The following is a 25735-nucleotide window of genomic DNA, read 5'->3' on the forward strand; positions in this document are numbered from 1 at the left end:
CGCAAAACTAACTCTCAGACAAGATCAGAAGCAGCTCTCACTTCTTTTGGATTGCAGTTTAGTCAATTGATCCTGATCCTCATCCAGGAGTGGATTGAGCCTGTTTGAGTCAAAACTGTTCTCCGGCTGAGGGTTAAGTTGAGTTCACAAAATCATCCATTTTATGTCCAGAAAAACTGACAAAGTTTCATCTGTTATGTCATCTGTATGCCATTAGTGTTGTCCATCCATCCATATGCCATCCGTTTTTCACATGAACAATTTAAGAAATAATAAAAAGGACAAGTATGTTTTTCTATCCTTATAATTATAATGTATCCGTGAAAACCGCATAACACATTAATGTTAACCTGTTTGTGACAAGACTTTTATGCCTGATTGACTTGTAATGGGCGAGTCTGATCCAGAATATGGATCACAGTAGCGCATGCTGCAATTTTTTTTTACAAAGCACAGACCATCGGTCATATGAACTATCACTTTGACTTGCATTGGTCTTTGTAATGTCCAAATACTTTCATACAGGAAAGATATACATCTTTGTACCGTGTTAGCCAGTTTTGCATAAGGACAGCAGGCGGGCGTTTAACACGTTCATTTGAATGCGTCCTTAGAAAGAGGACAGCTTGTGCCTGGAGACATGAAACGATTTCAGGACTGTTGAGAGGCAATAGATACTTTTATATGGTAGATAAAGCATGCTTAAGCAATCTGTGGCCTGAAAATGTGATTTTATTCCTTGAAAATTTGTGTCTGGAAATGACAGAGAATAAAAAGCGCTACAACTGGGTAGAAAATCAGGGTCCTATGGCGAATTGATTGGGGCATATCAAAAAACAGAAGAAGCACAGTAATATTTTGCAATATCTTTAAATCATGTGCTCTCAAGCAACCAATCGCCAACCATGATCTGAACACGGCTCGTTAGGGAGAACATTAGGGAGTCTAAGGGTACGTTCACACAGGACTTTTTTGCTGCTTTTTTTTGCTGCTTTTTTTATGCTAATTTAGGTGCGTTTTTTTGGTGCGTTTTTGGTGCGTTTTTTGGGTACGTTCACACAGGACTTTTTTGCTGCAGATTTTTGCTGCAGATTTTTGCTGCAGATATTTGCTGCTTTTTTTATGCCAATTTTCAGCTGCTAGGACACCTCACAATGGCTCTTCACACCTCACAATGGCTCTTCACACCTTACTACCAGGAACTCCCTCACAATAGATCACAATCAGGACACCTCACAATGGCTCTTCACACCTCAGAATGGCTCACAATGGATCTTCACACCTCACTAACCACACCCCTAAGCTCTTGGCTGTGAGATCCCTTCCTGCTGGCCATGATTTTCTGCACAAAAAACGCAGCAAATAATGCTACATGCGTTTTTTCAGCGTTTTTTTCATCACCCATTCAAGTCAATGGGTGAAAAAACGCTGCAAAAACGCAGCAAAAACGCTGAAAGAAGTGACATGCCCTATGTCCAAAAAAAGCAGCAAAGCAGAAAATACTGATCGTGTGTGCATGAGATTTCTGAAATCTCATAGGTTTTACTGGTACTGTAAAAAGCAGCTGAAAATTAGCATAAAAAAAAGCAGCAAAAAAGTCCTGTGTGAACGTACCCTAAGGGTATGTTTCCACGTTCAGGAAACGCTGCTTGTTTGACGCTGCGCAGCGCTGCAGCGTCAAACAAGCAGCGTCCAGATGTTCCAGCATAGTGGAGGGGATTTGATGAAATCCCGTCTCCACTATGCGTGGAAACCCGCACGCGGCGGCCCTGCGACTACGGACATGCTGCGCGTCTTTTCAGATCGCAGCATGCCCGTACACCTTGCGGGGACGCAGCGTCCCCGCAAGGCATATCACAGGGCCCTATGGGAGAGAGCGATCATCCCGGATGTGAAGAGTTAACACATCCGGCATGATCGCGTCCCATTAAGGGGGCGGGGCTTAGCGCCGAGCGGCTTCACCGCCGCCCATCCGTACCGTGGAGACATACCCTAAGGCTTTATGGCAGCTGAAGAGAGTGCCTAAATAAAATGTGAGCTTGATGAAAAAAAAAACATAGAAAGTTTATTCATTTAATCTTGAAAAGGGATAAGCAATTGTGTAAAAGGGCTAATGCCAGTTTACAAATACAATAGGATCAATCGCCATACTCACCCAGCTGTTGTTTTCGCACGTCAGAATCAGCTGTATGCAGTGGGCTTTGGAAATGATTGTGCTCCATGCATCGTGGGCTCCTGCTGTAACGGCTGGGATCAAAGATACAATCCGAGCCATTTTGCCCCTTAGATGTTGTAGTCCATAGCTCCCTCTGTCACAGCATCACAACCCCACACTAACTTTGTAAAACTTGACCCTCATGGCAGGGCTAATGAGCTTAATAAGAGAACACTGACAGGACAATACACTGCAATACAGAAGCAATGTTCAGTACAAGTGACAGGACGATTATCTGTTTAAGGCCTATTAGAACTAAAAAAGGTAAAGAGAAAAGTTTGAAAAAAAGAAAACCTTTTGTTTGTCATATAAGAAACATATAGACAAGAACAAAAAAAATAATTGATATTACCAAGACCATAACCGTCTGAACTGCTAAAATATCGCTGACCTCCTTTGATGAGTTAATTTCTCTTGCCACCAGAGTTTCCCTAGGGTTTAAGGAAAGGTCAAGGGAGAAAGCTCAATATCTGGAGTTACAAATACTATAGTTTCTTGTAAAGCTCCTCCCAGAGAGGTCGCTAAGAAGAACTCATGCAAATTAAATGGAAAAAAAAATCATCTTTGGCTGAAACATCCTGTTGCCTACCTGAAGGATAGTAACACGTGTAGCAACCAGCAGCTCTCCCCCATAAGAACGGCCACGTCTCAACACCAAGTGATTCAACTTGGTAGACACCACATTGTAAAAAAATAATATATAAATAAAAAGAAAAGTAGTGTCCAGACAGGTTGATAAAATAACAAGACCTAGAGTTTAGTCCACCTAATAAATATAAGCTTTGTTTTGACCTGGTATAGAAAGCCAGTCACAGTGGCTGGTTAACTGAGCTCAGCGTAACATGTCGTCAACCTCTTCAAAAGCACTGAGCTCAGCGAATAGTTAGAGTGGTGACATGCGCTGCTGACGTGACCGCTGTTTTAGTCACAAGACCAGGAAAGGGCAGCATGGTAATCAAATAGTGGACCAAAGAAAGATGAGGAGTTTATCAATTTGTGTACGTAACACATTTTGGGAATACTTAATTAGACCTGTGTGGAGCCTACAACCAGATCCGCATCATAGAAGATGACTAATGGAAGAACGAGTTTTTTAACAGTTTGAAAAGAGGGGAAGATATTCAGGACTTACACTAGACAAAGGGGGAGGGATAAATTGAATTATTGGGAGGAAGGAATGAGGAGATGAATGAGTAGGTCATAAGAGATGACTCTCAGTTATTCAGGGATATCCAGAAAGTGTCCCAAAGGGACCAGATGAGATTAAATCACTCAACCCAATTTTAATTCACAGAAGTGCGATATTCATAATTTCTAAAGTCCTTGATCCCAGTGTATAGGTCGAGTAAATACAGGGGAGAGGTTTGATTACAATGGGAGGTTAGAAACTCTGGAATATGATACCAGAAGTGGAGGATCTTGTATTGTAATTTTTTTTTTTTGTAGGTGATACAAGATGATGTAACAGCTGCTCTTGACCAGACAAGTCTTGCGAGCAGGGCCCTCATTCCTCTTGGTATTTGTTGATTAATGTGTTAATTGTTATTCTGTAAATGTCTTTTATTGTCTGTACAAGTCCCCTCTAGAATGTAAAGTGCTGCGGAATATGTTGGCGCTATAGAAATAAAAATTATTATAATTAAGTGTCCATTCAACATCAGGGAGTTCTACCCAAACAATTTCAGTCATTCAAAGAATAGAAAACTGCAAGCTGTGCTTGGATGACAGGGGACTTACATTTAAAGCACTACTCTAGTGGTGCAATGAAAGAAAAACGCTGGAGTGGTGCTTTTAGGAAATTGCAACAAAACCATATTATGGCAAAATTGGAAAACACCTTTTTAAAGGTTATGAATTGCCATTTTAGTGATATATTATATTTTCTTGTAGTCTTCACTCTGAGAAAGCCTCTGCTATTCTGGACGGGCCATCAAGTCTTTCAAAGATTACTTTGCTTCACCACCTATTTGCTGGCAGTTGATCAGAAACTATTATCATGTTGTAACTACTTTTACAATTCATACAGCTGATTCTTGGAACTGGCCATACTCTACAAATCATGCCTTTAAACTTCGGAAGTCATGTTTTTCTCAGCTCAATTTCTATATCACCCATATGTCAACAGACCATACTTCTTTCCTTCAAATGGATGCCCATTCTATAGAAGTAGGAGTACAGTAGTTCTTTCACAAAATTCTCTTGAATCTATAAACCATCCCTGTGGTTTCATTTACAGCAAATTCTCTCTGGCAGAACAGAATTTCTCCATTGGTGATCAAGAACTTCCTGTTGTAAAATTAGCTTTGGAGGACTGATAACATCTTGTTGAAGGAGCCAACTTCCTGGTCGCTATTTACTTATCATAAAAATGTTGAGTATCTTCATTCTGTCCGTCGGTTAAATACTCATCATGTGCAATGATTGATTTTATTTTTGTGGCTTGACTTCACACTCGCCTGCCATCAAGTACTCAGGTACCAGCGCTGTAACTGTGTGAGTTTTGAGCTGAGCCACTTGACTAACGGAGCTCTGCTACAGATACACCAAGTTTGCCTCCTAACAAACATTCGGCTTTGCAACATCAAGGTGCCTGTTTGCCATCTCAGCTTAGCTGTTACAAGGTGTACATGCACACTCAGATCTGCTACATTAAGATGCCTGTCTGCAGTCTCAACTCTGCTGTTCCAAGGAGCTATCCGCATGCTCAGCTCTACATTAAGGTGCCTCTCTACCATCTTATCTCTGCTGTTCCAAGGTATTGTCCACACACTCGGCTCCGCTACATCAAGGTGCCCATACGGCTCTGCTGTTCCTTCATGCTGTCAGCACTTTTGTCTGTGCTGTATCAAGGTGCCTGACTACATACACTGCCTTACTGCTCTAGGGTACTGTCAGCATTCTCGGCTTTGCTATTCCAAGGTAATTGTATGCATATCCAGCTCTACTGATTCTCGCCTATCCAACTCCACTGCATCAGTAATTTGTAAAACTATGGCAACATAACAAAAATATGGCAGAATTACAGTTTTTCCTACACCATAAGTAATTTTTTAGTACATTATATAGTACAATAAATGTTGCCATTCCAACTCATCCCATACAAAATAAGCCCTCATACAGTTATGTTGTTAAGGTTTATAAAGGTAAAGAAAGCACAAACTAAAAAAGGGACTAAACTGCTCTTTTTGGGAATCCATTCACATTTTATAAAACGATTTCTTGTTATACCGAGATAAGATTGTATATTAAGTACATCTTAGAAATATTTTTCCTTTATTTCCTTTAAACTACCTGAAATTAATCCATGTCCAATGTAGATGATTTGAAATTCAGTCCACGATTCCTAGTGAATAAAGGTAGTGTGCCTGGAGTTTCCAGTCCTGTACTTGTAGCATAGTGATGCATAATTTAAGGTTAATTATGCCATTTTAATTTCTACAATGATTACAGTAGCAAGACTCAGGAAACCTCACCAGTCAGCTTTATTAAGCATATTTATATGTAATGAGACCAAGCTTAGCCAAACACTACATTATTGTTCCCAATAATACTACTCTATAAAAGAGAATATTTGTGCCCAACTTATTTGATTAATATCAAGAGAAAAAAGTATCAAAAGTATCAAAAAGCCGAACAGTGAATAATCTACACGCACGTCATATTTATGCATGTGAAAAAGCTGTATGTGCTTTGTCGTGTCAGGTCACAGCTACCTGTCACAATGACAAAGATTTTTGTTAATCAACTGATTAATGTTTTTATTTATTCCTCCAGCCACAATGCAAAATTTCAAGTAGTTTACAGATTACAGGGTTTATAGGTTTTGTTAAAAGGGTGATCTCAAGTTCTTAAGTGGGACATATTGCAACGTGCTTGTAAAAAAATGACACTTTGCAAATTACTGCTTATTAACCGCTTAGTGACCGGGCCAAATTTTTTAAATTTGACTAGTGTTAATTTATGTGGTAATGACTCTAGAACGCTTCAACAAATCCAAGTGATTCTGAGAATAATTTTTCGTGGCACATTATAAGTTATGATAATGGTAAACTTAGGTTGATATGTTTTATAAATAAACACAAAACATATTAAAAATTTGACAAAAATGTAAAAACATTTGCAATTTTCAAACTTTGAATGATTATCCCTTTAATCCAGATAGCCATACCACAGAAAAACATTAATAAATAACATTTCCCTCATGTCTGCTTTATATCAGCACCATTTGTAAAATGTTATTTTATTTTGCTAGCATTTTAGGAGGTTTAAAAATGTAGCAGTAATTTTTCATTTTTTTCAAGGAAATTTACAAAATTTATTTTTTTTAGGGCACTATCCAGGTTTGAAGTGACTGAGGGTCATATATATTGGAAAACCTCCAAAAGTGATGCCATTTTAAAAACAGCACACCCTGACATATTGAAAACTGCTGTCAGGTAGTTTATTAACCCTTCAGGTAATTTTCAGGAATCAATGCAAAGTGGTATAACAGAAATGAAGAAATGTATTTTTACCACCTAACTGTTGCTAACTTCTGAACAAGCCGCTGTAGCCGGCAGACTCTAAGACTGTTATTTGGTCGTGAACTGCCATGGCAAACATCAGGATCAAACAATCATGATCTCTGGGTGCTGATGGGGATTGCGTCACATTATTATGTCACATGATCCATGCGGCCAATCAGTGGTGGCTTCACTCTCCCCACCCGAGGACATATCACATAAATCTGGAGGAAGTGAGGAGCCGCTGCTCTCACTGGAATGGAGACAGCATCGGAGTATAGGTGTGAAAACATAGTGATTGAGAGATGGTTGTCTAAGTAGTGACCAACCCCTTTAAAGTCAAAATATGGAAAAATAAATTATAGTAGTAATTGAAAGAAAATAAAATAGCCAACGCTGGGTAGAAAAGCAGCTCTCCTGTCCATGTGAGGTGCAATTGGAGGAGGCTAGCGGACAGGTCTGGTCACACGCTCCTTCACCAGCCACCATTCTATGAACAGAAGAGCTGGTCAGTCTGAGGCAACTGCACTAACAAGAAAAAGTGGCTGACCTTTAACTAGGAATCTGTCAGTGGATGGTTCTGACACCTAAGGCCTCTTTCACATTTTGCATTGTGACGGACCCGTACCGACGGACGTTGTGAAAGTTTTGCACGACGTGGGCAGCGGATGCAGTTTTTCAACACATCCGCTGCCCATTCTGCAGTCCATGGAGGAGGGGGCGGAGTTTCGGCAGCGCATGCGGTCGAAGATGGCGGACGCGACGTACAAAAAAACGTTACATTGAACTTTTTTTGTGACGACAGTCTGCCAAAACACGACGGATCCGTCGCACGGTGAACGTCGCGCAACGTGTGGCCATCCGTCACGATCCGTTGCTAATACAAGTCTATCGGCAAAAAAAGCATCCTGCAATCACATTTGCAGGATCCGTTTTTTGCCCAAAACGACGGATTGCGACGGATGGCAAAAAATGGAAGTGTGAAAGAGGCCTAAGGCCTCTTTCACACTTCCGTCTTTTTCCTCCCGTCGAAATCTGTTGATTTTTGAAAAAACAGGATCCTGCAAATTTTTCTGCAGGATCCTGTTTTTTCCCATAGACTTGTATTAGCAACGGATCGTGACGGATGGCCATCCGTTTCATCCGTTGGGCGGAGAAAACGTTCAGAGGAACGTTTTTTCTGCACGTCGGGAAATCGCTTAGCGACGGGTCCCGCGCTGTCTGTTGTTGGCTATAATGGAAGCCTATGGACGCAGGATACGTCGCTGACCGTCAAACACAGGAATCCAGCGACGCATCCTGTTTTTTTAATTCTGAGCATGTCTGTAAGGATTTTATAGTCCGGGAAGAAAAAGAAAATCAATCTCTCTCTCTCTCCAGAATTGTATGCATTAAAATTTCCGTACTACCAAATTCGACGCATCCGTCAGGTTACTGGATGCATTACATCCGTTTGCCAATTTACAACGTCCGTCGATATGTCGCGCTGACGCATTATGACGGCCGTCTCAAGACGGAAGTGTGAAAGAAGCCTAACAGGAAAGCGTGTAACTCTTTAATCTGTCTTTTTCTGAGCTCCTCTTAACTGACTTATAGACACAGACTGCATTAACCCTGCAAGGATCAGGAGATTTTTCATCTTTGTGATTTTGTTTTTACTCAAGTTCTTTCAAGAGCCATGACTTTTTTTTAATTTATTTGTCAACATAGACATGCGAGTGCTTTTCTTTCCTGTGAAAAGTTGTAGTTTTGAATAAAAGAATTCAGTTTACTGTATAATGTACTAAAACATGGAGAAAAAAAACCCCAAATGTTATGAAATGGTGAAAAAAATGTAATTCTGTAGTTTTTTTGCGTTTTTTTTTTTTTACAGCGTTGATTGTTCAGTAAAAATTACCATGGAATATGATTGTTCACATCTGTTCAATTATGACAATACCAAACATGCATCAATTTTTTTTCTATTTTAAGTGATAAAAAAGTAAGAACATTGCAAAACAAAAGGTTTGCTTTGTCTTGCCATTACCTGTGACCCATAACATTTTTATTCTTCTGTTGAAGGGACTGAATAAGGGCTTGTTTTATGCACAGTGAACTGATGTTTTTACTGAATACAATTTTGTGCATGTATGATGCTTTGTTTGATAATTATAATTTTTATGGCAGGTGAAGCAACCAAAAAACGCAATACTATCATTCTGATTTTTTTTCTCTTCACAGCATTTACCTATTCGTTTAACTCCGTATTTTTATAGATCTGACGTTTATGGATGTGACAATACCAAATATGTTTATTTTTTCCTTTTATTTGTAATGGGATAAAGGGGGGTGAACTTTTTTTAAAACTTTTATATATTTTTTAAAACTTTTTATTTTTACATTATTTTTTAGTCCACTTAGGAGACTGGACCCTGCGGTAGTTTGAATGTTTATACTACAGGTGCTTTTCACAAAATTATATCATCAAAAAGTTAATTTATTTCAGTTCTTCAGTATAAAAAGTGAAACTCATATTATATAGAGTCATTACAAACAGTGATTTATTTCAAGTGTTCAAAAGTCATTATCTCAGTAAATTAGAATAAGTGACAAAAAACACAGAGTGCTGTATCCAAGCATATTAATGGAAAGTTGACTGGAAGGAAAAGGTGTGGCAGAACTAAAGGTGCACAAGCAACCAGGATAACCGCAGCCTTGAAAGGATTGTTAAGAAAAGGCCATTCAAAAATTTGGGGAGATTCACAAGGAGTGGACTGCTGCTGGAGTCATTGATACAAGAGCCACCACACACAGATGTATCCAGGACATGGGCTACAAGTGTCGCATTCCTTGTGTCAAGCCACTCATGACCAATAGACAACGCCAGAAGCCTTTTAGCTGGGCCAAAGATAAAATTACTGGACTGTTGCTCAGTGGTCCAAGGTGTTGTTTTCAGATGAAAGAAAATTTTACATTTCATTTGAAAATCAAGGTCCCAGAGTCTGGAGGAAGAGTGGAGAGGACACAATACAAGCTGCACACAATCAGTGATGGTTTGGGGAGCCATGTCATCTGCTGGTGTAGGTCCACTGTGTTTTATCAAGACCAAAGTCAGCGCAGCCGTCTACCAAGAAATTTTTGAGCACTTCATGCTTCCCTCTGACAACAAGCTTTTTGGAGATGGAAATTTCATTCTCCAGCACGACTTGGCACCTGTCTACACTGCCAAAAATACCAATACCTGGTATAAAAACAATAGTATCACTGACCGCCTGACCTTAAATCCAAAGAGATTCTATGGGGCATTGTCAAGAGGAAGAGGAGGACTAGTGATGAGCGAGTATACTCGTTGCTTGGGTTTTCCCGAGCACGCTCGGGTGGTCTCCGAGTATTTGTGACTGCTCGGAGATTTAGTTTTTGTTGACTCAGCTGCTTGATTTATGGCTGCTAGACAGCTTGAATACATGTGGGGGTTGCCTGGTTGCTAGGGAATCCCCACATGTAATCAAGCTGTCTAGTAGCCCCAAATCATGCAGCTGCGGCAAGGAAAACTAAACTCTGAGCACTTACAAATACTCGGAGATCACCCGAGCGTGCTCGGGAAAACCCGAGCAACGAGTATACTCGCTCATCACTAATGAGGACCCAACAATGCAGACGAGCTGAAGGCTGCTATCAAAGCAACCTGGGCTTCCATAACCCCTCAGCAGTGCCACAGGCTGATCGCCTCCATGCCACGCCGCATTGATGCAGTAATTGATGCAAAAGGAGCCCTAACCAAGTATTGAGTGCATTTACTGAATATACATTTCAGTAGGCCAACATTTCAGATTTACAGAACATCATTTTTCAAGCTGGTGCTATAAAGTATTCTAATTTACTGAGATCACTCTGTTTGTAATGACTCTATATAATATATGAGTTTCACTTTTTGTATTGAAGAACTGACAAATTAACTTTTTGATGATATTCTAATTTTGTGAGAAGCACCTGTATTGCAACACTAGGTTATTGCAGCATATAGTGGTATGTAAAAGTTTGGGCACCCCTGGTAAAAATTACTGTTATTGTGAACAGTTTAGCAAGTTGAAGATTAAATAATCTTTAACAAGTCTAAAATTAAAGATGACACATTTCCTTTGTATTTTAGTAACATAAAAAAAAAATTATATATATATATATATATATATATATATATATATATATATATATTTATCTTTTACATTTTAAAAATTACAAAAAGGAAAATGGGCAGATGAAAAGTTTGGGTGGGCACCATGCATGGTTAGTACCCAGTAGCATACACTTTTGAAAGTATCACAGCTTGTAAACGCTTTTTGGAGTCAGCCAACAGACTTTCAATTCTTGTTTGAGGGATTTTCTGTCATTCTTCCTTGGAAAATTTTTCCTGTTCTGTGATTCCTGGGTCGTCTTTTATGCACTGCTATTTTGAGGTTAAGCCACAGATTTTCAATGATGTTCAGATAAGGGGACTGTGACGGCCATTGTAAAACCTTCAGCTTGTGCCTTTTGAGGTAGTCTATTGTGATTTTGATGTGTGTTTAGGAACGTTATCCATTTGTAATAACTATCCTCTTTTCAACGTCAGCTTTTTACGGATGGTGTTATGTTGAAATTTTATTGAATCCATTCTTCCATCTACCCTTGAAATGTTCCCCATGCCATGGCTGCAACACAACCCAAAAGCATCATTGATCCAGCCCCATGTTTAATGGTTGGCAAGATGTTCTTTTCCTGAAAGGATGCCCTTTTTTCTCCACACATACCTTTAATCATTGTGGCCAAAGAGTTTTATTTTAACCTCACCGGTCCACAGGACTTATTTCCAAAATGCATCATCTTGTTTAGGTGTTCTTTGCAGACTTCTGATGCTGAATTTTAGGGAGAGGTTTTCTTCTGATGACTCTTCCATGAAAGCCATATTTGGCAGGTGTCTCTAAACAACAGAACAATGTATCACAACTCCAAAGTCTGCTAAATCTTCTTTGAAGGTCTTTTGCAGTCAAATGGGGGATGTGATTAGCCTCTCCAGCAATCCTAGGAGGAGCTCTCACTGAAATTTTGCTTGGTCTACCAGATCTTATCTTGACCTCCTCTGTTTCTGTTAACTACAATTTCTTAATTACATTTTGAACTGAGGAAAGAGCAGCTTGAAAATGCTTTGCTATCTTCTTATAACCTTCTCCTGCTTTGTGGGCCTCCACCATTTTCAGAGTACTATGCAGCTGCCTAGAAGAACCCATGGCTGCTGTTTTTTGGTACAAGGTTAGAGGAGTCTGGGGTTGTATAAAGCTGGTAAATTTGCATCACCTGGCCTTTCCCAATGGTGATAGTGAACAAGCCATAACCCTAATAGGCTAACTAAGGTCTGAAACCTTGATCAAAGTTATCTGAAAATAGAAAATCTCCAAGGGTGCCTAAACTTTTGCATCAAACCATTTACCTTTTCGGAATTTCTAAAATGTAAAAAATTATTATACTATATTTTTCGGATTAAAGGATGCACCTTTTTGCCAAATTTAGGAGGGGGGGGGGAATCGGGGTGTGTCTTGTAATCCAAATGTAGCTTACCAGGTGGGGTGAGGGCTGCAGTGGAGGAGGGTCCCCAGGATGCAGGGTTGCTACTGCAGGGGTGGGGCGATGCTGCGGTCCCCAGGTTGGGAGAAGGGGGTGTTTGGCGGTGCGAGGATGCAGCGGGCCCAGGCCTTCACAAAATGTAACCAGAGCCCTCGCACTCTTTTTTTTTCTATGAGGTGGACTTCGGGAAAACAGCCACTGGAGGCAGCGCATGATCGGATTGAGATATCAAGAGCTGAGATCTTAGTGCAGAGGCCTTAATCTGCGCATGCGCCACCTCCGGCAGTCATTTTACCTAAATCCACCACATTGAAGACCATGGAAAGTGAGGGGTCTTCGGCGACATTTTGTGAAAGCCCAGTACCCGCTGCATCCTTGCACTGCCGAACTTTTCCTCCTCCCAGCCTGGGGCCTGCAGCATCACTTCACTCCTGCCTCCGCCAGGATCCTACAGCAGAAATCCTACCTCGTCGGAACCCGCTCCACCACAGCGGCTCCCCACCATCCCCCGGTAAACTACCATATAAGTGGACTATAAGACATACCACCATTTTACAGAAAAAAATATTTTCCTCCACAAAACTTGGGGTGTGTCTTGCAGTCCTCAAAATATGGTATATGTTCCTTCTTTCCTAAAATACAAAGGAAATGTGTAATCTTTAACTTTAAGCCTTTTACTGATCATTTCATCTTCAACTTGCTTAAATGTGCACAATAACAGTAATTTTGACCAAACTTTTATGTCACTGTATATTGAAAATCTTGATCGCCTATGGAGCTCCGCCTACGGCCCGAGATGACAACGAGGGGGGGGGGGGGGGTCTTCAGCGAACCCCCGGTTATCATAGTAACTCATCTGTAATCTGCGATCGTCTCATAATGGACCTATGGGAGCTGCCACCATCGAGGAATGGTGCGCGTTAAATTTAAATACCAGGGTCAGAGACTTACAGCGGCATTTAAATGGCTAACAGCCACCATTGGATCTTGGAGCCAGCCACGGCTGTTATATAGTATTAACTATTGAACCCATTCTACGTCCAAGAGGCAAGCATTTCCACTGGTACATTTTAAAATTTTACATTTTTTGAAGATACTATGTCTGTGAATTCGCATATACAGCGTATTCAATAAAATGAAGCTGTAGATCGTAGTATGCGCAAGCGTTGACTCCAGCGTCATTTTATTGAAAAGTGATGGCGAACCTTTTAGAGACTGAGTGCCCAAACTGCAATCCAAAACTCACTTATTTATCACGAAGCGCCAACATGGCAATTTAACCTGAATACTGAGGATTAGCTTACAAAAATAACTCATACAGAGAGCAGATGGGGGCAGCATGGCTGAGAGGGGCATCAGAGTGCAGCCACAGAACAGGAGCAGGGGTACCAGACAGCAGATATATAGGAATATGCTCCGCCATACTGGTAAATTCTCCACCATGCTGGTATATGTCCCTCCATCCTGGTATATGGTCCCCCATCTTTGTATATGTTCCTATCATGGTATATGCTCCCCCCATTCTGCCTGTGCTGCTGCATAGAAAAACCAAACAAATAAAAAACAATAAACACTCCTACTCACTAGTGATGAGCGAGTGTACTCGTTGCTCGGGTTTTCCCGACCACGCTTGGGTGATCGAGTATTTTTTAGTGTTCGGAGATTTAGTTTTCATCACGGCAGCTGAATGATTTACAGCTACTAGCCAGCCTGAGTACATGTGGGGGTTGCCTGGTTTCTAGGGAATCCCCACATGTGTTCAAGCTGTCTAGTAGCTGTAAATCATTCAGCTGCCGTGATGAAAACTAAATCTCCGAGCAGTCAAATACTCGGAGACCACCTGAGCGTGCTTGGGAAAATCCGAGCAACGAGTATACTCGATCATCGCTACTACTCACCTTTCTCCCACACCCCTGCAGAATACTGTCATCTTCTGAAGCCAGCATCTAGTTTCAGCATTCAAGCGACGGGGGTGCATGACATCAATGCCAAGTGCCCAGTCACATGCACGCCGACGTCACCTGCTGGCCTCTGGCCCGGCAAGTCAGTGCGCTGCAATACACTTCACCTGCATGTGCTTCTGTGGATGCACATGCAGCTGAAGTAGGGGCTGGCATTGGCTGCATTACGGCGCTGTTTTATTGAAGACAGTCTCCAATAAAAGGGCGCTGTAGTGCAGCATGCGCTGACTCCGACGCGACACTGCACAGGCTTCAAGGCTTCAGACAGAAGGACACATCTCCAGTTACATTATGGTCGATATCAGGCGCGTGTGGAGGAAGCTCAGCTCCTAAGCCCCCTTTAACATGCGAGGATCCCTTCTCAGGATGTGAATACAATGTTTTTTGTGGGAAGGTGTTGATGTTGAATGTGAAGGAAAACAAAGAGTCTGTGAAAGCCAAACTGTGCAAAGTTTGTAATGAAACTAATTGCAAAACAAGATGTTTAGTTCAAAATACATACATTTAAGTAAAAAAAAATATATACCCAGAAGGTGGCCAACGGCTTTAATGGTTGTTTTTGTTGGTATTGGATGACTTTTTCTGCATACACTTTTATGAGCAGCACCAAAATGTCTATTTCCTCGTGTAAGGAACATTTTTAGTGATGAGCGAATATACTCGTTACTCGAGATTTCCCGAGCACGCTCGGGTGTCCTCTGAGTATTTTTTAGTGCTCAGAAATTTTGTTTTTCTTGCCGCAGCTGAATGATTTACATCTGTGTTATGATCCTAGTGGTAGAGGAACTCAGAAGTTCCAGCTAAGTCCGCAAACACAAAAACCAGCTCATAGGGAGGTGGTAACTTGGCTGACCGTATATCTAATCCTAGCACAACAACTAGAAGTAGCCGGGGAACGTACCTACGTTGATTCTAGACGTCTCGCACCAGCCGGAGAACTAACTAACCCTTTCAGAGAAAATAAGACCTCACTTGCCTCAAGAGAAAGGACCCCAAAGTTATAATACAAGCCCCCAACAAATAATAACGGTGAGGTAAGAAGAAAAGACAAACGTAAGAATGAACTAGATTTAGCAAAGAGAGGCCCACTAATTAATAGCAGAAAATAGGAAGGAGACTTATACGGTCAGCAAAAACCCTACAAAAATATCCACGCTGAATATCCAAGAACCCCCGCACTGACTAGCGGTGTGGGGGGAGAATATCAGCCCCCTAGAGCTTCCAGCTAAAATCAGGAATCACATTATGAACAGGCTGGAACAAAAATAGAAGCAATGCGGATAAACAAAAATAAGAAAGCAGGACTTAGCTTATCTTGCAAAGAACAGGAGACCAGGAGACAGGAGCAAACAGACATAGACTGACTACATCGATTCCAGGCACTAGACTGAGTTTCCAGGAAGTCTAAATAGGAACACCCAAGGCCTAACGAACCAGGTGGGTACCAACCTGGAGAAAGATGATCCAAGTGTAATACCGCTAGTGACCACAAGAGGGAGCCAAGAAATATAGTTCACAACAGTACCCCCCCTTTAAGGAGGGGTCACCGAACCCTCACCAAGACCACCAGGGCGATCAGGATGAGCAGCGTGAAAGGCACGCACCAAATCGGCCGCATGAACATCAGAGGCGACCACCCAGGAATTATCCTCTTGACCATAGCCCTTCCATTTGACCAGATACTGAAGCCTCCGTCTAGAGAGACGAGAATCCAAGATCTTCTCCACCACGTACTCCAACTCGCCCTCAACCAAGACCGGAGCCGGAGGGTCAACAGCAGGAACCACAGGCACAACGTACCGCCGCAACAAAGACCTATGGAACACATTGTGAATGGCAAATGACACCGGAAGATCCAAACGAAAAGACACCGGATTAAGGACTTCCAAAATTTTATTAGGACCAATAAAGCGAGGCTTAAACTTAGGAGAGGAAACCTTCAGAGGGACATACCGAGAAGATAACCAAACCAAATCCCCAACACGAAGTCGGGGACCCACACCGCGGCGGCGGTTGGCAAAACGCTGAGCCTTCTCCTGTGACAACTTCAAGTTGTCCACCACATGATTCCAAATCCGCTGCAACCTATCCACCACGGAATCCACCCCAGGACAGTCAGAAGGTTCAACATGACCCGAGGAAAAACGAGGATGAAAACCAGAGTTGCAGAAAAATGGCGAAACCAAAGTAGCGGAACTAGCCCGATTATTGAGGGCAGACTCAGCCAATGGCAAGAAGGTCACCCAATCATCCTGATCCGCAGAGACAAAACATCTCAAATAAGCCTCCAGCGTCTGATTAGTTCGCTCCGTTTGGCCATTAGTCTGAGGATGAAAGGCAGATGAAAACGACAAATCAATGCCCATCTCAGCACAAAAAGATCGCCAGAACCTGGACACAAACTGGGATCCTCTGTCAGACACGATATTCTCAGGAATGCCATGCAAACGAACCACATTCTGAAAGAACAAAGGAACCAGATCAGAAGAGAAGGCAACTTAGGCAAGGGCACCAAATGGACCATCTTGGAAAAGCGATCACACACCACCCAGATGACAGACATACCTTGAGACACCGGAAGATCTGAAATGAAATCCATGGAAATGTGTGTCCAGGGCCTCTTCGGGACGGGCAAGGGCAAAAGCAACCCGCTGGCACGAGAACAGCAAGGCTTAGCCCGAGCACAAATCCCACAGGACTGCACAAAAGAACGCACATCCCGCGACAAGGAAGGCCACCAAAAGGACCTAGCTACCAAATCTCTGGTACCAAAAATCCCAGGATGCCCTGCCAACACTGAGGAATGAACCTCGGAGATAACTCTGCTGGTCCATTTATCAGGAACAAACAGTCTATCAGGTGGGCAAGGGTCAGGTCTACCAGCCTGAAATCTCTGCAACACACGACGCAAATCAGGAGAAATGGCCGACAAGATTACTCCCTCTTTAAGAATACCAGCTGGCTCTGAGACTCCCGGAGAGTCAGGCACAAAACTCCTAGAAAGAGCATCAGCCTTCACATTCTTCGAACCAGGCAGGTACGAGACCACAAAGTCAAAACGGGAGAAAAACAACGACCAACGAGCCTGTCTGGGATTCAGGCGCTTAGCAGACTCGAGATACATCAAATTTTTGTGATCAGTCAAGACCACCACACGATGCTTAGCTCCCTCGAGCCAATGACGCCACTCCTCAAATGCCCACTTTATGGCCAACAACTCCCGATTACCAACATCATCGTTCCGCTCCGCAGGCGAAAATTTCCTAGAAAAAAAAGCACAAGGTCTCATCACAGAACAACCAGAGCCTTTCTGCGACAAAACAGCCCCTGCACCGATCTCAGAAGCGTCCACTTCAACCTGAAAGGGAAGTGAGACATCAGGCTGGCACAAAACAGGCGCCGAAGTAAATCGGCGCTTCAGCTCCCGGAAAGCCTCCACGGCTGCCGGAGCCCAATTAGCCACATCAGAACCTTTCTTTGTCATATCCGTCAAAGGTTTAACAACGCTAGAGAAATTAGCAATAAAACGACGGTAGAAATTAACCGAACCCAAGAACTTCTGAAGACTCTTAACAGACGTGGGTTGAGTCCAATCATGAATAGCTCGGACCTTGACTGGGTCCATCTCTACTGTAGAAGGGGAGAAAATGAAACCCAGAAAGGAAACCTTCTGCACTCCAAAGAGACACTTTGAGCCCTTCACAAACAAAGCATTATCACGCAAAACCTGAAACACCATCCTGACCTGCTTTACATGAGAATCCCAATCATCAGAAAAAAACAGAATATCATCCAGATAAACAATCATAAATTTATCTAGATACTTCCGGAAGATGTCATGCATAAAGGACTGAAACACTGAAGGAGCATTCGAGAGCCCAAAAGGCATCACCAAGTACTCAAAATGACCTTCGGGTGTATTAAACGCAGTTTTCCATTCATCTCCCTGCTTAATGCGCACAAGGTTGTACGCACCACGAAGATCTATCTTGGTGAACCACTTGGCACCCTTAATCCGAGCAAACAAGTCCGACAATAGTGGCAGAGGATACTGAAATTTGACCGTGATTTTATTCAGAAGCCGATAGTCTATACAAGGTCTCAAAGACCCGTCTTTCTTGGCTACAAAAAAGAATCCCGCACCAAGAGGGGAAGAGGATGGACGAATATGTCCCTTCTCCAAAGACTCCTTTATATAAGAACGCATTGCGGCATGCTCAGGTACAGATAAATTAAATAATCGTCCCTTAGGAAATTTACTACCAGGAATCAAATCTATAGCGCAGTCACAGTCCCTATGAGGAGGAAGGGCACTGGACCTGGACTCACTGAATACATCCTGATAGTCCAACAAATACTCCGGAACTTCAGAAGGAGTAGAAGAAGCAATAGACACCGACGGGGAATCGCAATGAATTCCCTGACAACCCCAACTTGACACAGACATTGCCTTCCAATCCAAAACTGGATTATGGGTCTGTAACCATGGCAGACCTAAAACGACCAAATCATGCATTTTGTGCAGAACAAGAAAACGAATCACCTCCCGATGTTCAGGAGTCATGCACATGGTCACTTGTGTCCAATACTGCGGTTTATTCTCCGCCAATGGCGTAGCATCAATTCCTCTAAGAGGAATAGGATTTTTTAAAGGCTCCAGAACAAAACCACAGCGCTTGGCAAACGACAAGTCCATAAGACTCAGGGCAGCACCTGAATCCACAAATGCCATAACAGGGTAGGAAGACAATGAACAAATTAGAGTTACAGACAAAATAAATTTAGGATGCAAATTACCAATGGTGACAGGACTAACCATCTGTGTTAGACGTTTAGAGCATGCTGAGATAACATGTGTAGAATCACCACAGTAGAAACACAACCCATTCTGATGTCTATGATTTTGTCGTTCAGTTCTAGTCTGAATTCTATCACATAGCATTGAGTCAGGTGTCCGTTCAGATAACACTGCCAGAGGATTAGCAGATTTGCGCTCTCGCAAACGCCGATCTATCTGAATGGCCAGAGCCATAGAATCACTCAGACTTGTAGAAATGGGAAAACCCACCATCACATTCTTAATGGCTTCAGAAAGGCCATTTCTGAAATTTGCGGCCAGAGCACACTTATTCCATTGAGTAAGCACGGACCATTTCCGAAATTTTTGGCAATACACTTCAGCCTCATCCTGGCCCTGAGAGATAGCCAGCAACGCTTTTTCTGCCTGAATTTCAAGATTGGGCTCCTCATAAAGCAATCCGAGCGCCAGAAAAAACGCATCAATATTTGCCAATGCCGGATCTCCTGGTGCTAATGAAAAAGCCCAATCCTGAGGGTCGCCACGCAAGAAAGAAATAACAATTTTAACTTGCTGAGCTGAGTCTCCAGAAGAACGCGGTCTCAAAGATAGAAACAATTTACAATTATTCCTGAAATTCCCAAATTTAAATCGATCACCAGAGAAAAGCTCCGGAATAGGTATCTTAGGCTCTGACATAGGACTACTAGTAACAAAATCCTGAATGCCCTGCACTCGTGCAGCAAGCTGATCCACACTAATAATCAGAGTCTGAACATTCATGTCTGCAGCAGAGCTTCAAGCCACTCAGAGGAAAAAGGGGAAGAAGAAAAAAAAAACTCAGAACTTCTTTTCTTTTAATCCCGCTTCTGCAATGCAATAAATATTCACTTTTTGGCCTGGAATACTGTTATGATCCTAGTGGTAGAGGATCTCAGAAGTTCCAGCTAAGTCCGCAAACACAAAAACCAGCTCATAGGGAGGTGGTAACTTGGCTGACCGTATATCTAATCCTAGCACAACAACTAGAAGTAGCCGGGGAACGTACCTACGTTGATTCTAGACGTCTCGCACCAGCCGGAGAACTAACTAACCCTTTCAGAGAAAATAAGACCTCACTTGCCTCAAGAGAAAGGACCCCAAAGTTATAATACAAGCCCCCAACAAATAATAACGGTGAGGTAAGAAGAAAAGACAAACGTAAGAATGAACTAGATTTAGCAAAGAGAGGCCCACTAATTAATAGCAGAAAATAAGAAGGAGACTTATACGGTCAGCAAAAACCCTACAAAAATATCCACGCTGAATATCCAAGAACCCCCGCACCGACTAACGGTGTGGGGGGAGAATATCAGCCCCCTAGAGATTCCAGCTAAAATCAGGAATCACATTATGAACAGGCTGGAACAAAAATAGAAGCAATGCGGATAAACAAAAATAAGAAAGCAGGACTTAGCTTATCTTGCAAAGAACAGGAGACCAGGAGACAGGAGCAAACAGACATAGACTGACTACATCGATTCCAGGCACTAGACTGAGTTTCCAGGAAGTCTAAATAGGAACACCCAAGGCCTAACGAACCAGGTGGGTACCAACCTGGAGAAAGATGATCCAAGTGTAATACCGCTAGTGACCACAAGAGGGAGCCAAGAAATATAGTTCACAACACATCTGTTAGCCAGCATAAGTACATGTGGGGATTCCCTAGCAACCAGGCAACCCCCACATGTACTTATGCTGGCTAACAGAGGTAAATCATTCAGTTGCGGCAATAAAAACTAAATCTCCGAGCACTAAAAAATACTCAGAGGACCCCCGACCGTGCTCGGGAAATCTCGAGTAACGAGTATATTCGCTCATCACTAAACATTTTCTCATATAGCAGATATATTTAATATACTTAACTTTCCGTAATAAATATTAAATGATACTGAGTCACAAACATACGTAAAATGTGAACCAGGATACATCATACCCATATAAGTAATATCATAAAGTGCAAGTTACATATCTATCATCAAACCTCTGAGAAAATACAAAGTATATGGCTCATTAATTCCATCTGCCAAACTGGTCTTTGTAGCAACACATATCTGCAGTGCGACATGGGAAATCTGAAAAGCTGCTTTCGGCTGCACCGTACAACTTGTGGTTAGCTTTTTCTTTAGCGTTCCTCGTTGTTTACACAATATTGCTTTCATTTATCATCACAGACTAAATAAATATATTGTAGAACTGTAAAGGCGCTTCACTGATGTCATCACTAAGTAACCTTTAACTAGCAGCTTTAATAATGTAAAGAGGAAAGGCCTGAATATACATGGCATTGAGTCCTGCCATAAACCAAAAGGAGCAGCTCCAACTTCTTGTCATATGATGATGTATTCGCTGCAGAAAAAAGAAAACCAATTATGCTGAAATTCCCTTCCACCTATCACTCAAAGCAGTAAAAAAAATAGAATATTTGCATATATTCTACAAGAAGAAAAGCTTTTGGAAGAAATCCCATGAAGGTATTGAGTTTAAGCACTGGAGCATGACATGGTGAAGTTCTGCATTTCCAAACACAGTTGAAAAACCAGCAAGAAAAGTCCTAATAGATAAGATGTGGAATACTGGTCACCGGTCTAGAAATATATAGACTTCTTATTGTAAACCAACTGTGTATCTAAATGTGAAATATTATACTCCAGTAAATAGCAGCTATTCCTGTAGTGTTGCTTTATGAAAAGCATACAAGTGAAGAAAAAAGCTAATATAACTTATTTGAGAAAATGCTTTCCCCCCCCCACTCTGTTATCAGTCACTTCTTCAGTCTCCACACCTGTCTCCTGAAATGCACCATTCACTTAAAAAAAATGATCAAATCTGGGTCTTCACTGAGGGATCATATTACAGCTGCTGCCTATAAAAGAGTTTGAAATAGGGGAGGTAAGAAGCAAAAGGGAGACAGAAGCAGAAAGATACAAAGAGAAGCTGCACTAACATCTAATGACTAGAGTCTGCAGAGGAGGACATTAAGAAATGTGAGATAAAAGTCATATAATGGCCAGAAATAGTCTTATTCCTCATAGATACTCACAACTTGAAAATCAAGGACCTCCTTACTTGCACTTTGGTAGTGGCTGATCAGCAATCGCTCACCAACCACTTTGTACTTTTTAGTTAGTTGATCCTGACCCTTGGCTACAAACCCCCCTGGTCAACTGCACAGTGGATTTACACAATTCTACAGCTTATGTCTATCTTGGGTGAAATCTTCATCCAAATGTGCAGCAAAAGTCGTGACCACAGTCAGGATGGATGTCTAGATGTCAACCATAGAGAATCGTTGTAAAAAAAGAAATGTATATGGCTACTTATACGTTTTTTTGGAGGGATGAGTCCGTTTTGTAAAGCACAGTTTGCTATGTTTTCTATACAGTTATACAAGCAATTCACAGACGAAAACCGGCCAGATAAAAGCCAGTAGGACACACTGAGGGATCAGGGTCTACAGGAGACAGTAACATATGAAATGTACATAAAACTCTACAAGCAATGTGCACTTGAGGCCACAGTCACACATCTGTCTGAATTTTAACATTCGAGAGAAATGGACTGTCTTTTTCTCAGGTGTCCTGCTAGTTATCATAGAATCATAGAATGGTAGAGTTGGAAGGGACCTCCTGGGTCATCTGGTCCAACCCCCTGCTCAAAGAAGGATTCACTAAATCATCCCAGACAGGTGTCTGTCCAGCCTCTGTTTGAAGACTTCCATGGAAGGAGAACTCACTATCTCTCGTGGCAGCATGTTCCACTCATTGATCACCCTAACTGTCAAAAAGTTTTTTCTGATATCTAATCTGCGTCTCCTCCCATTGCTTCTAGTCTTTCCTTGTGCAAATGAGAATAAAGATGATCCTTCTACAATGTGACATCCATGCTCCATTCGTTTTTTCGCTCATCCATTTTTTTTTCACTAAATAAATAAATGTTTTTTCCCCAAGCAAATGCAAAACCTGCTGAAAGTCTCAAAGATCTTACACTTGGAACCATGATGTTCACGGATGAGTGTATAGATCTATGAAATTCTATGGATTCGTGTGCTGTTTGACATAAAAGAAAAAGCAATCGGACAGCACACTGAAATTTCATACAGATATGATATGTGAATATGCCTAAAGGCTCGCTCACATGAGTGTATAACACAGCCGAGTGCTATCCGATGTTTTATAGCACTCAGCCAATGTTATACTATGGGGCAGAGCCAATTAGCGACTTTTTTCTCATGCCGATTCAGCAGGAGGGAAAAAAAAATTGCAACATGCTGCCGATGCATCCGATAATCAGAACATGCGCAGTCATACAAGTCTATTGAAAAATATAAAGTTGTGTAGAAGTCATATTTATGTGCCTAAAAAACTGAATCAGCTTTTTAAATTGTGCAGATCGTGACTTCTTTACTGATGATTTCTGGCACTTTTTTTAATTAGAAAAAACAACACCAAGAACAATCAGGATTTTTTCACAGCGTCGTGCAGCTTTTCATTCCTCTTGCATCAGAGCGGCCACATTAAGCAAATTGTGTAGCGCACTTTGGCACAAAGAAAACATGTTTTGCCGCAATGCACACTGAATTGGCACCTGCTCAACCTGTACATCGGTGCACACATATAGTGATAATGAAAATAAAATGTAAGAATATAAAATCTAATTAACGGGTGTCTCACCGTATATCTTCCCTAATATTAATGGTTTTCTTTGCCACTGTTTTCTGTAGATGACTTTGTCTGTGATCACTTTGCATTGGAGCCATAAGGAAGTATTTTGGTTTATCTTTTTCTACATATCTCTGATTCTGGATGGGCAAGATGTGCTGAGGATGTTCCACACCATCTGTTATAAAGAATAAAAAAAATCTGGTTAAAGAGAACTTGTCACCAGGTTTAACTTATATAAAGTACTGCCAGCATCTTTCAGTCTTCTGTTACAACATGGTTATATGTATATGTCACAATCCGCTCTGCAAGGAACAAAGAATAGCTTTTATTATACTTACATACATTACTGTCCAGTCCAATGGGCATCTCTAGTCTTGATCCAGAGCCTCCTCTTTTCTTACGATGGCTGTCCTCCTTCATGTGGATTACACGTCATCACCGTGTTTCCCATCACGTTATTGTGCATGGACCACTTCTCTCTGCACTGTCAAGGGCAAAGCAAAATACTCTACTGCGCATGCGCCAGCTTTACCTATGGTTCATCGGCGCTCTTTGGCCTTTCCTCACGCATGAGCACTACAGTACTTCGCTCTTCCCTTGACAGGAGGAACACTGCGGATGATGTAGGATTTGTCATCCACATGAAGCAGGGAAGGAGGACAGCGAAGGAGAGGAGGCGCTGGATCAAGACCAGAGACATCCATCGGACCGCACCGTGCCATCTGTGAGTATACTAAAAGCTATTTGTTGTGCCTTGCAGAGAGGACTGGGTAGGTATAGCAAACTACAATGCTACAACAGAGGGCTTAAAGATGCTGGCTGTACTTTATATGGGGAAAACCTGGTGAAAGGTTCCTTTTAAACTTTGTTGTGTAGTACAATTTAACCCCTTAATGCTCATGATGGATATACATGTCATGGAGCAAGTCAGGGCTTACAGAAATGGCTCAGGGCGTGAGCCCACTGCACACAGGGCAGATACAGGCAGATTACATAGCAGGCATCTGCCTCTCACAGTATCAATCAGCCCTTTATAGGTCTATGTCAATGGAAAAATAAAAAGCTATGGCTCTCTGAAAACGGGGAGGAGAAAGCGAAAACAAAAATAGGATGCATACTTAAGGGGTTAATGGACACTGAATAATTTCAACACATTTCTTACAGCTTTGTAACTTTACATGGATATATTATGTTCCTGAACTTGCCCAAAGTGCTCTGTGTGCAGTGGACTTTTGTTTGCTTGTTTTGGCCGCCGTATTCTAGCATTTTGGAGGAATATACTTTGAATCTTGAAATTAAACGTAAGGTTTATTACATATAGGAAATAGGAATAACTCTAAACTAGAAGCATACAAAATGACTACTAAAAGGGACTTGGTTAAAAAGAAAACCTTTCACCAAACTTTTCATGTTGGACTGGACACACGATGTAATAGGGGATGCCGAATAAAACGTTTTTATTTTTTAATTTCACCTCTCCTATGTGGAGATATTAGCAATCAAGAATTTAACACCTAACGAGTTAACTTTATTAATGTTATAACATAGTAAGTCATGCAGGGAGAAGAAGCACACATCACCAGTGATAACACCCAAGCGGACTTAAATAAAGATAACTCATTAAGTGCCAAATACTTTCATTGCTAATACCTCCGCAACGGAGAGGCAAAATTAAGAAAAAACTCAAATCTTTTATTCCACTATTACATTGTGTCCCTAGTTCAACATGTAACATTTGATGAAAGGTTCTCTCAGGCGTTCTTTCATTAAAGGCATAGTCCAGGGGTGGGGAACCTCGGGCCCACGGGCCATTTATGGCACTCAATGATCTTTTATCTGGACCCCGGGCAGATTTCCGGGGACCGCAGTGCTTGGGCCGGCAGCATTTTTTGTTAGCCCAATTAATGTTGGCCCATTAATTTCTTCTTGTTCTGTGAGCACAGACATGCCGTGTTCACTACTGAACCAGTGTTCAGGTA

General features: G+C 41.7%; 1 protein-coding gene across 3 annotated transcripts in view; it reads right to left on the minus strand.

The window, feature by feature from the left end:
- The window catches only part of PPP1R42 (protein phosphatase 1 regulatory subunit 42), a 79501-nt gene that overhangs the window by 4474 nt on the left and 49292 nt on the right, over positions 1-25735 (minus strand). For 2 of the 3 annotated variants that reach the window (XM_077270607.1, XM_077270608.1), the window contains exon 8: positions 23766-23931. In XM_077270607.1, the coding sequence (XP_077126722.1) occupies positions 23766-23931 (166 nt within the window). Of the gene's footprint in view, positions 1-20921; positions 21442-23765; positions 23932-25735 lie in introns of those variants that run through there. The other variant, XM_077270609.1, reaches the window with a different exon arrangement.

This window comes from Ranitomeya variabilis, chromosome 6 (genome assembly GCF_051348905.1).
Source record: "Ranitomeya variabilis isolate aRanVar5 chromosome 6, aRanVar5.hap1, whole genome shotgun sequence".
Classification (NCBI taxonomy): Eukaryota; Metazoa; Chordata; class Amphibia; order Anura; family Dendrobatidae; genus Ranitomeya; species Ranitomeya variabilis.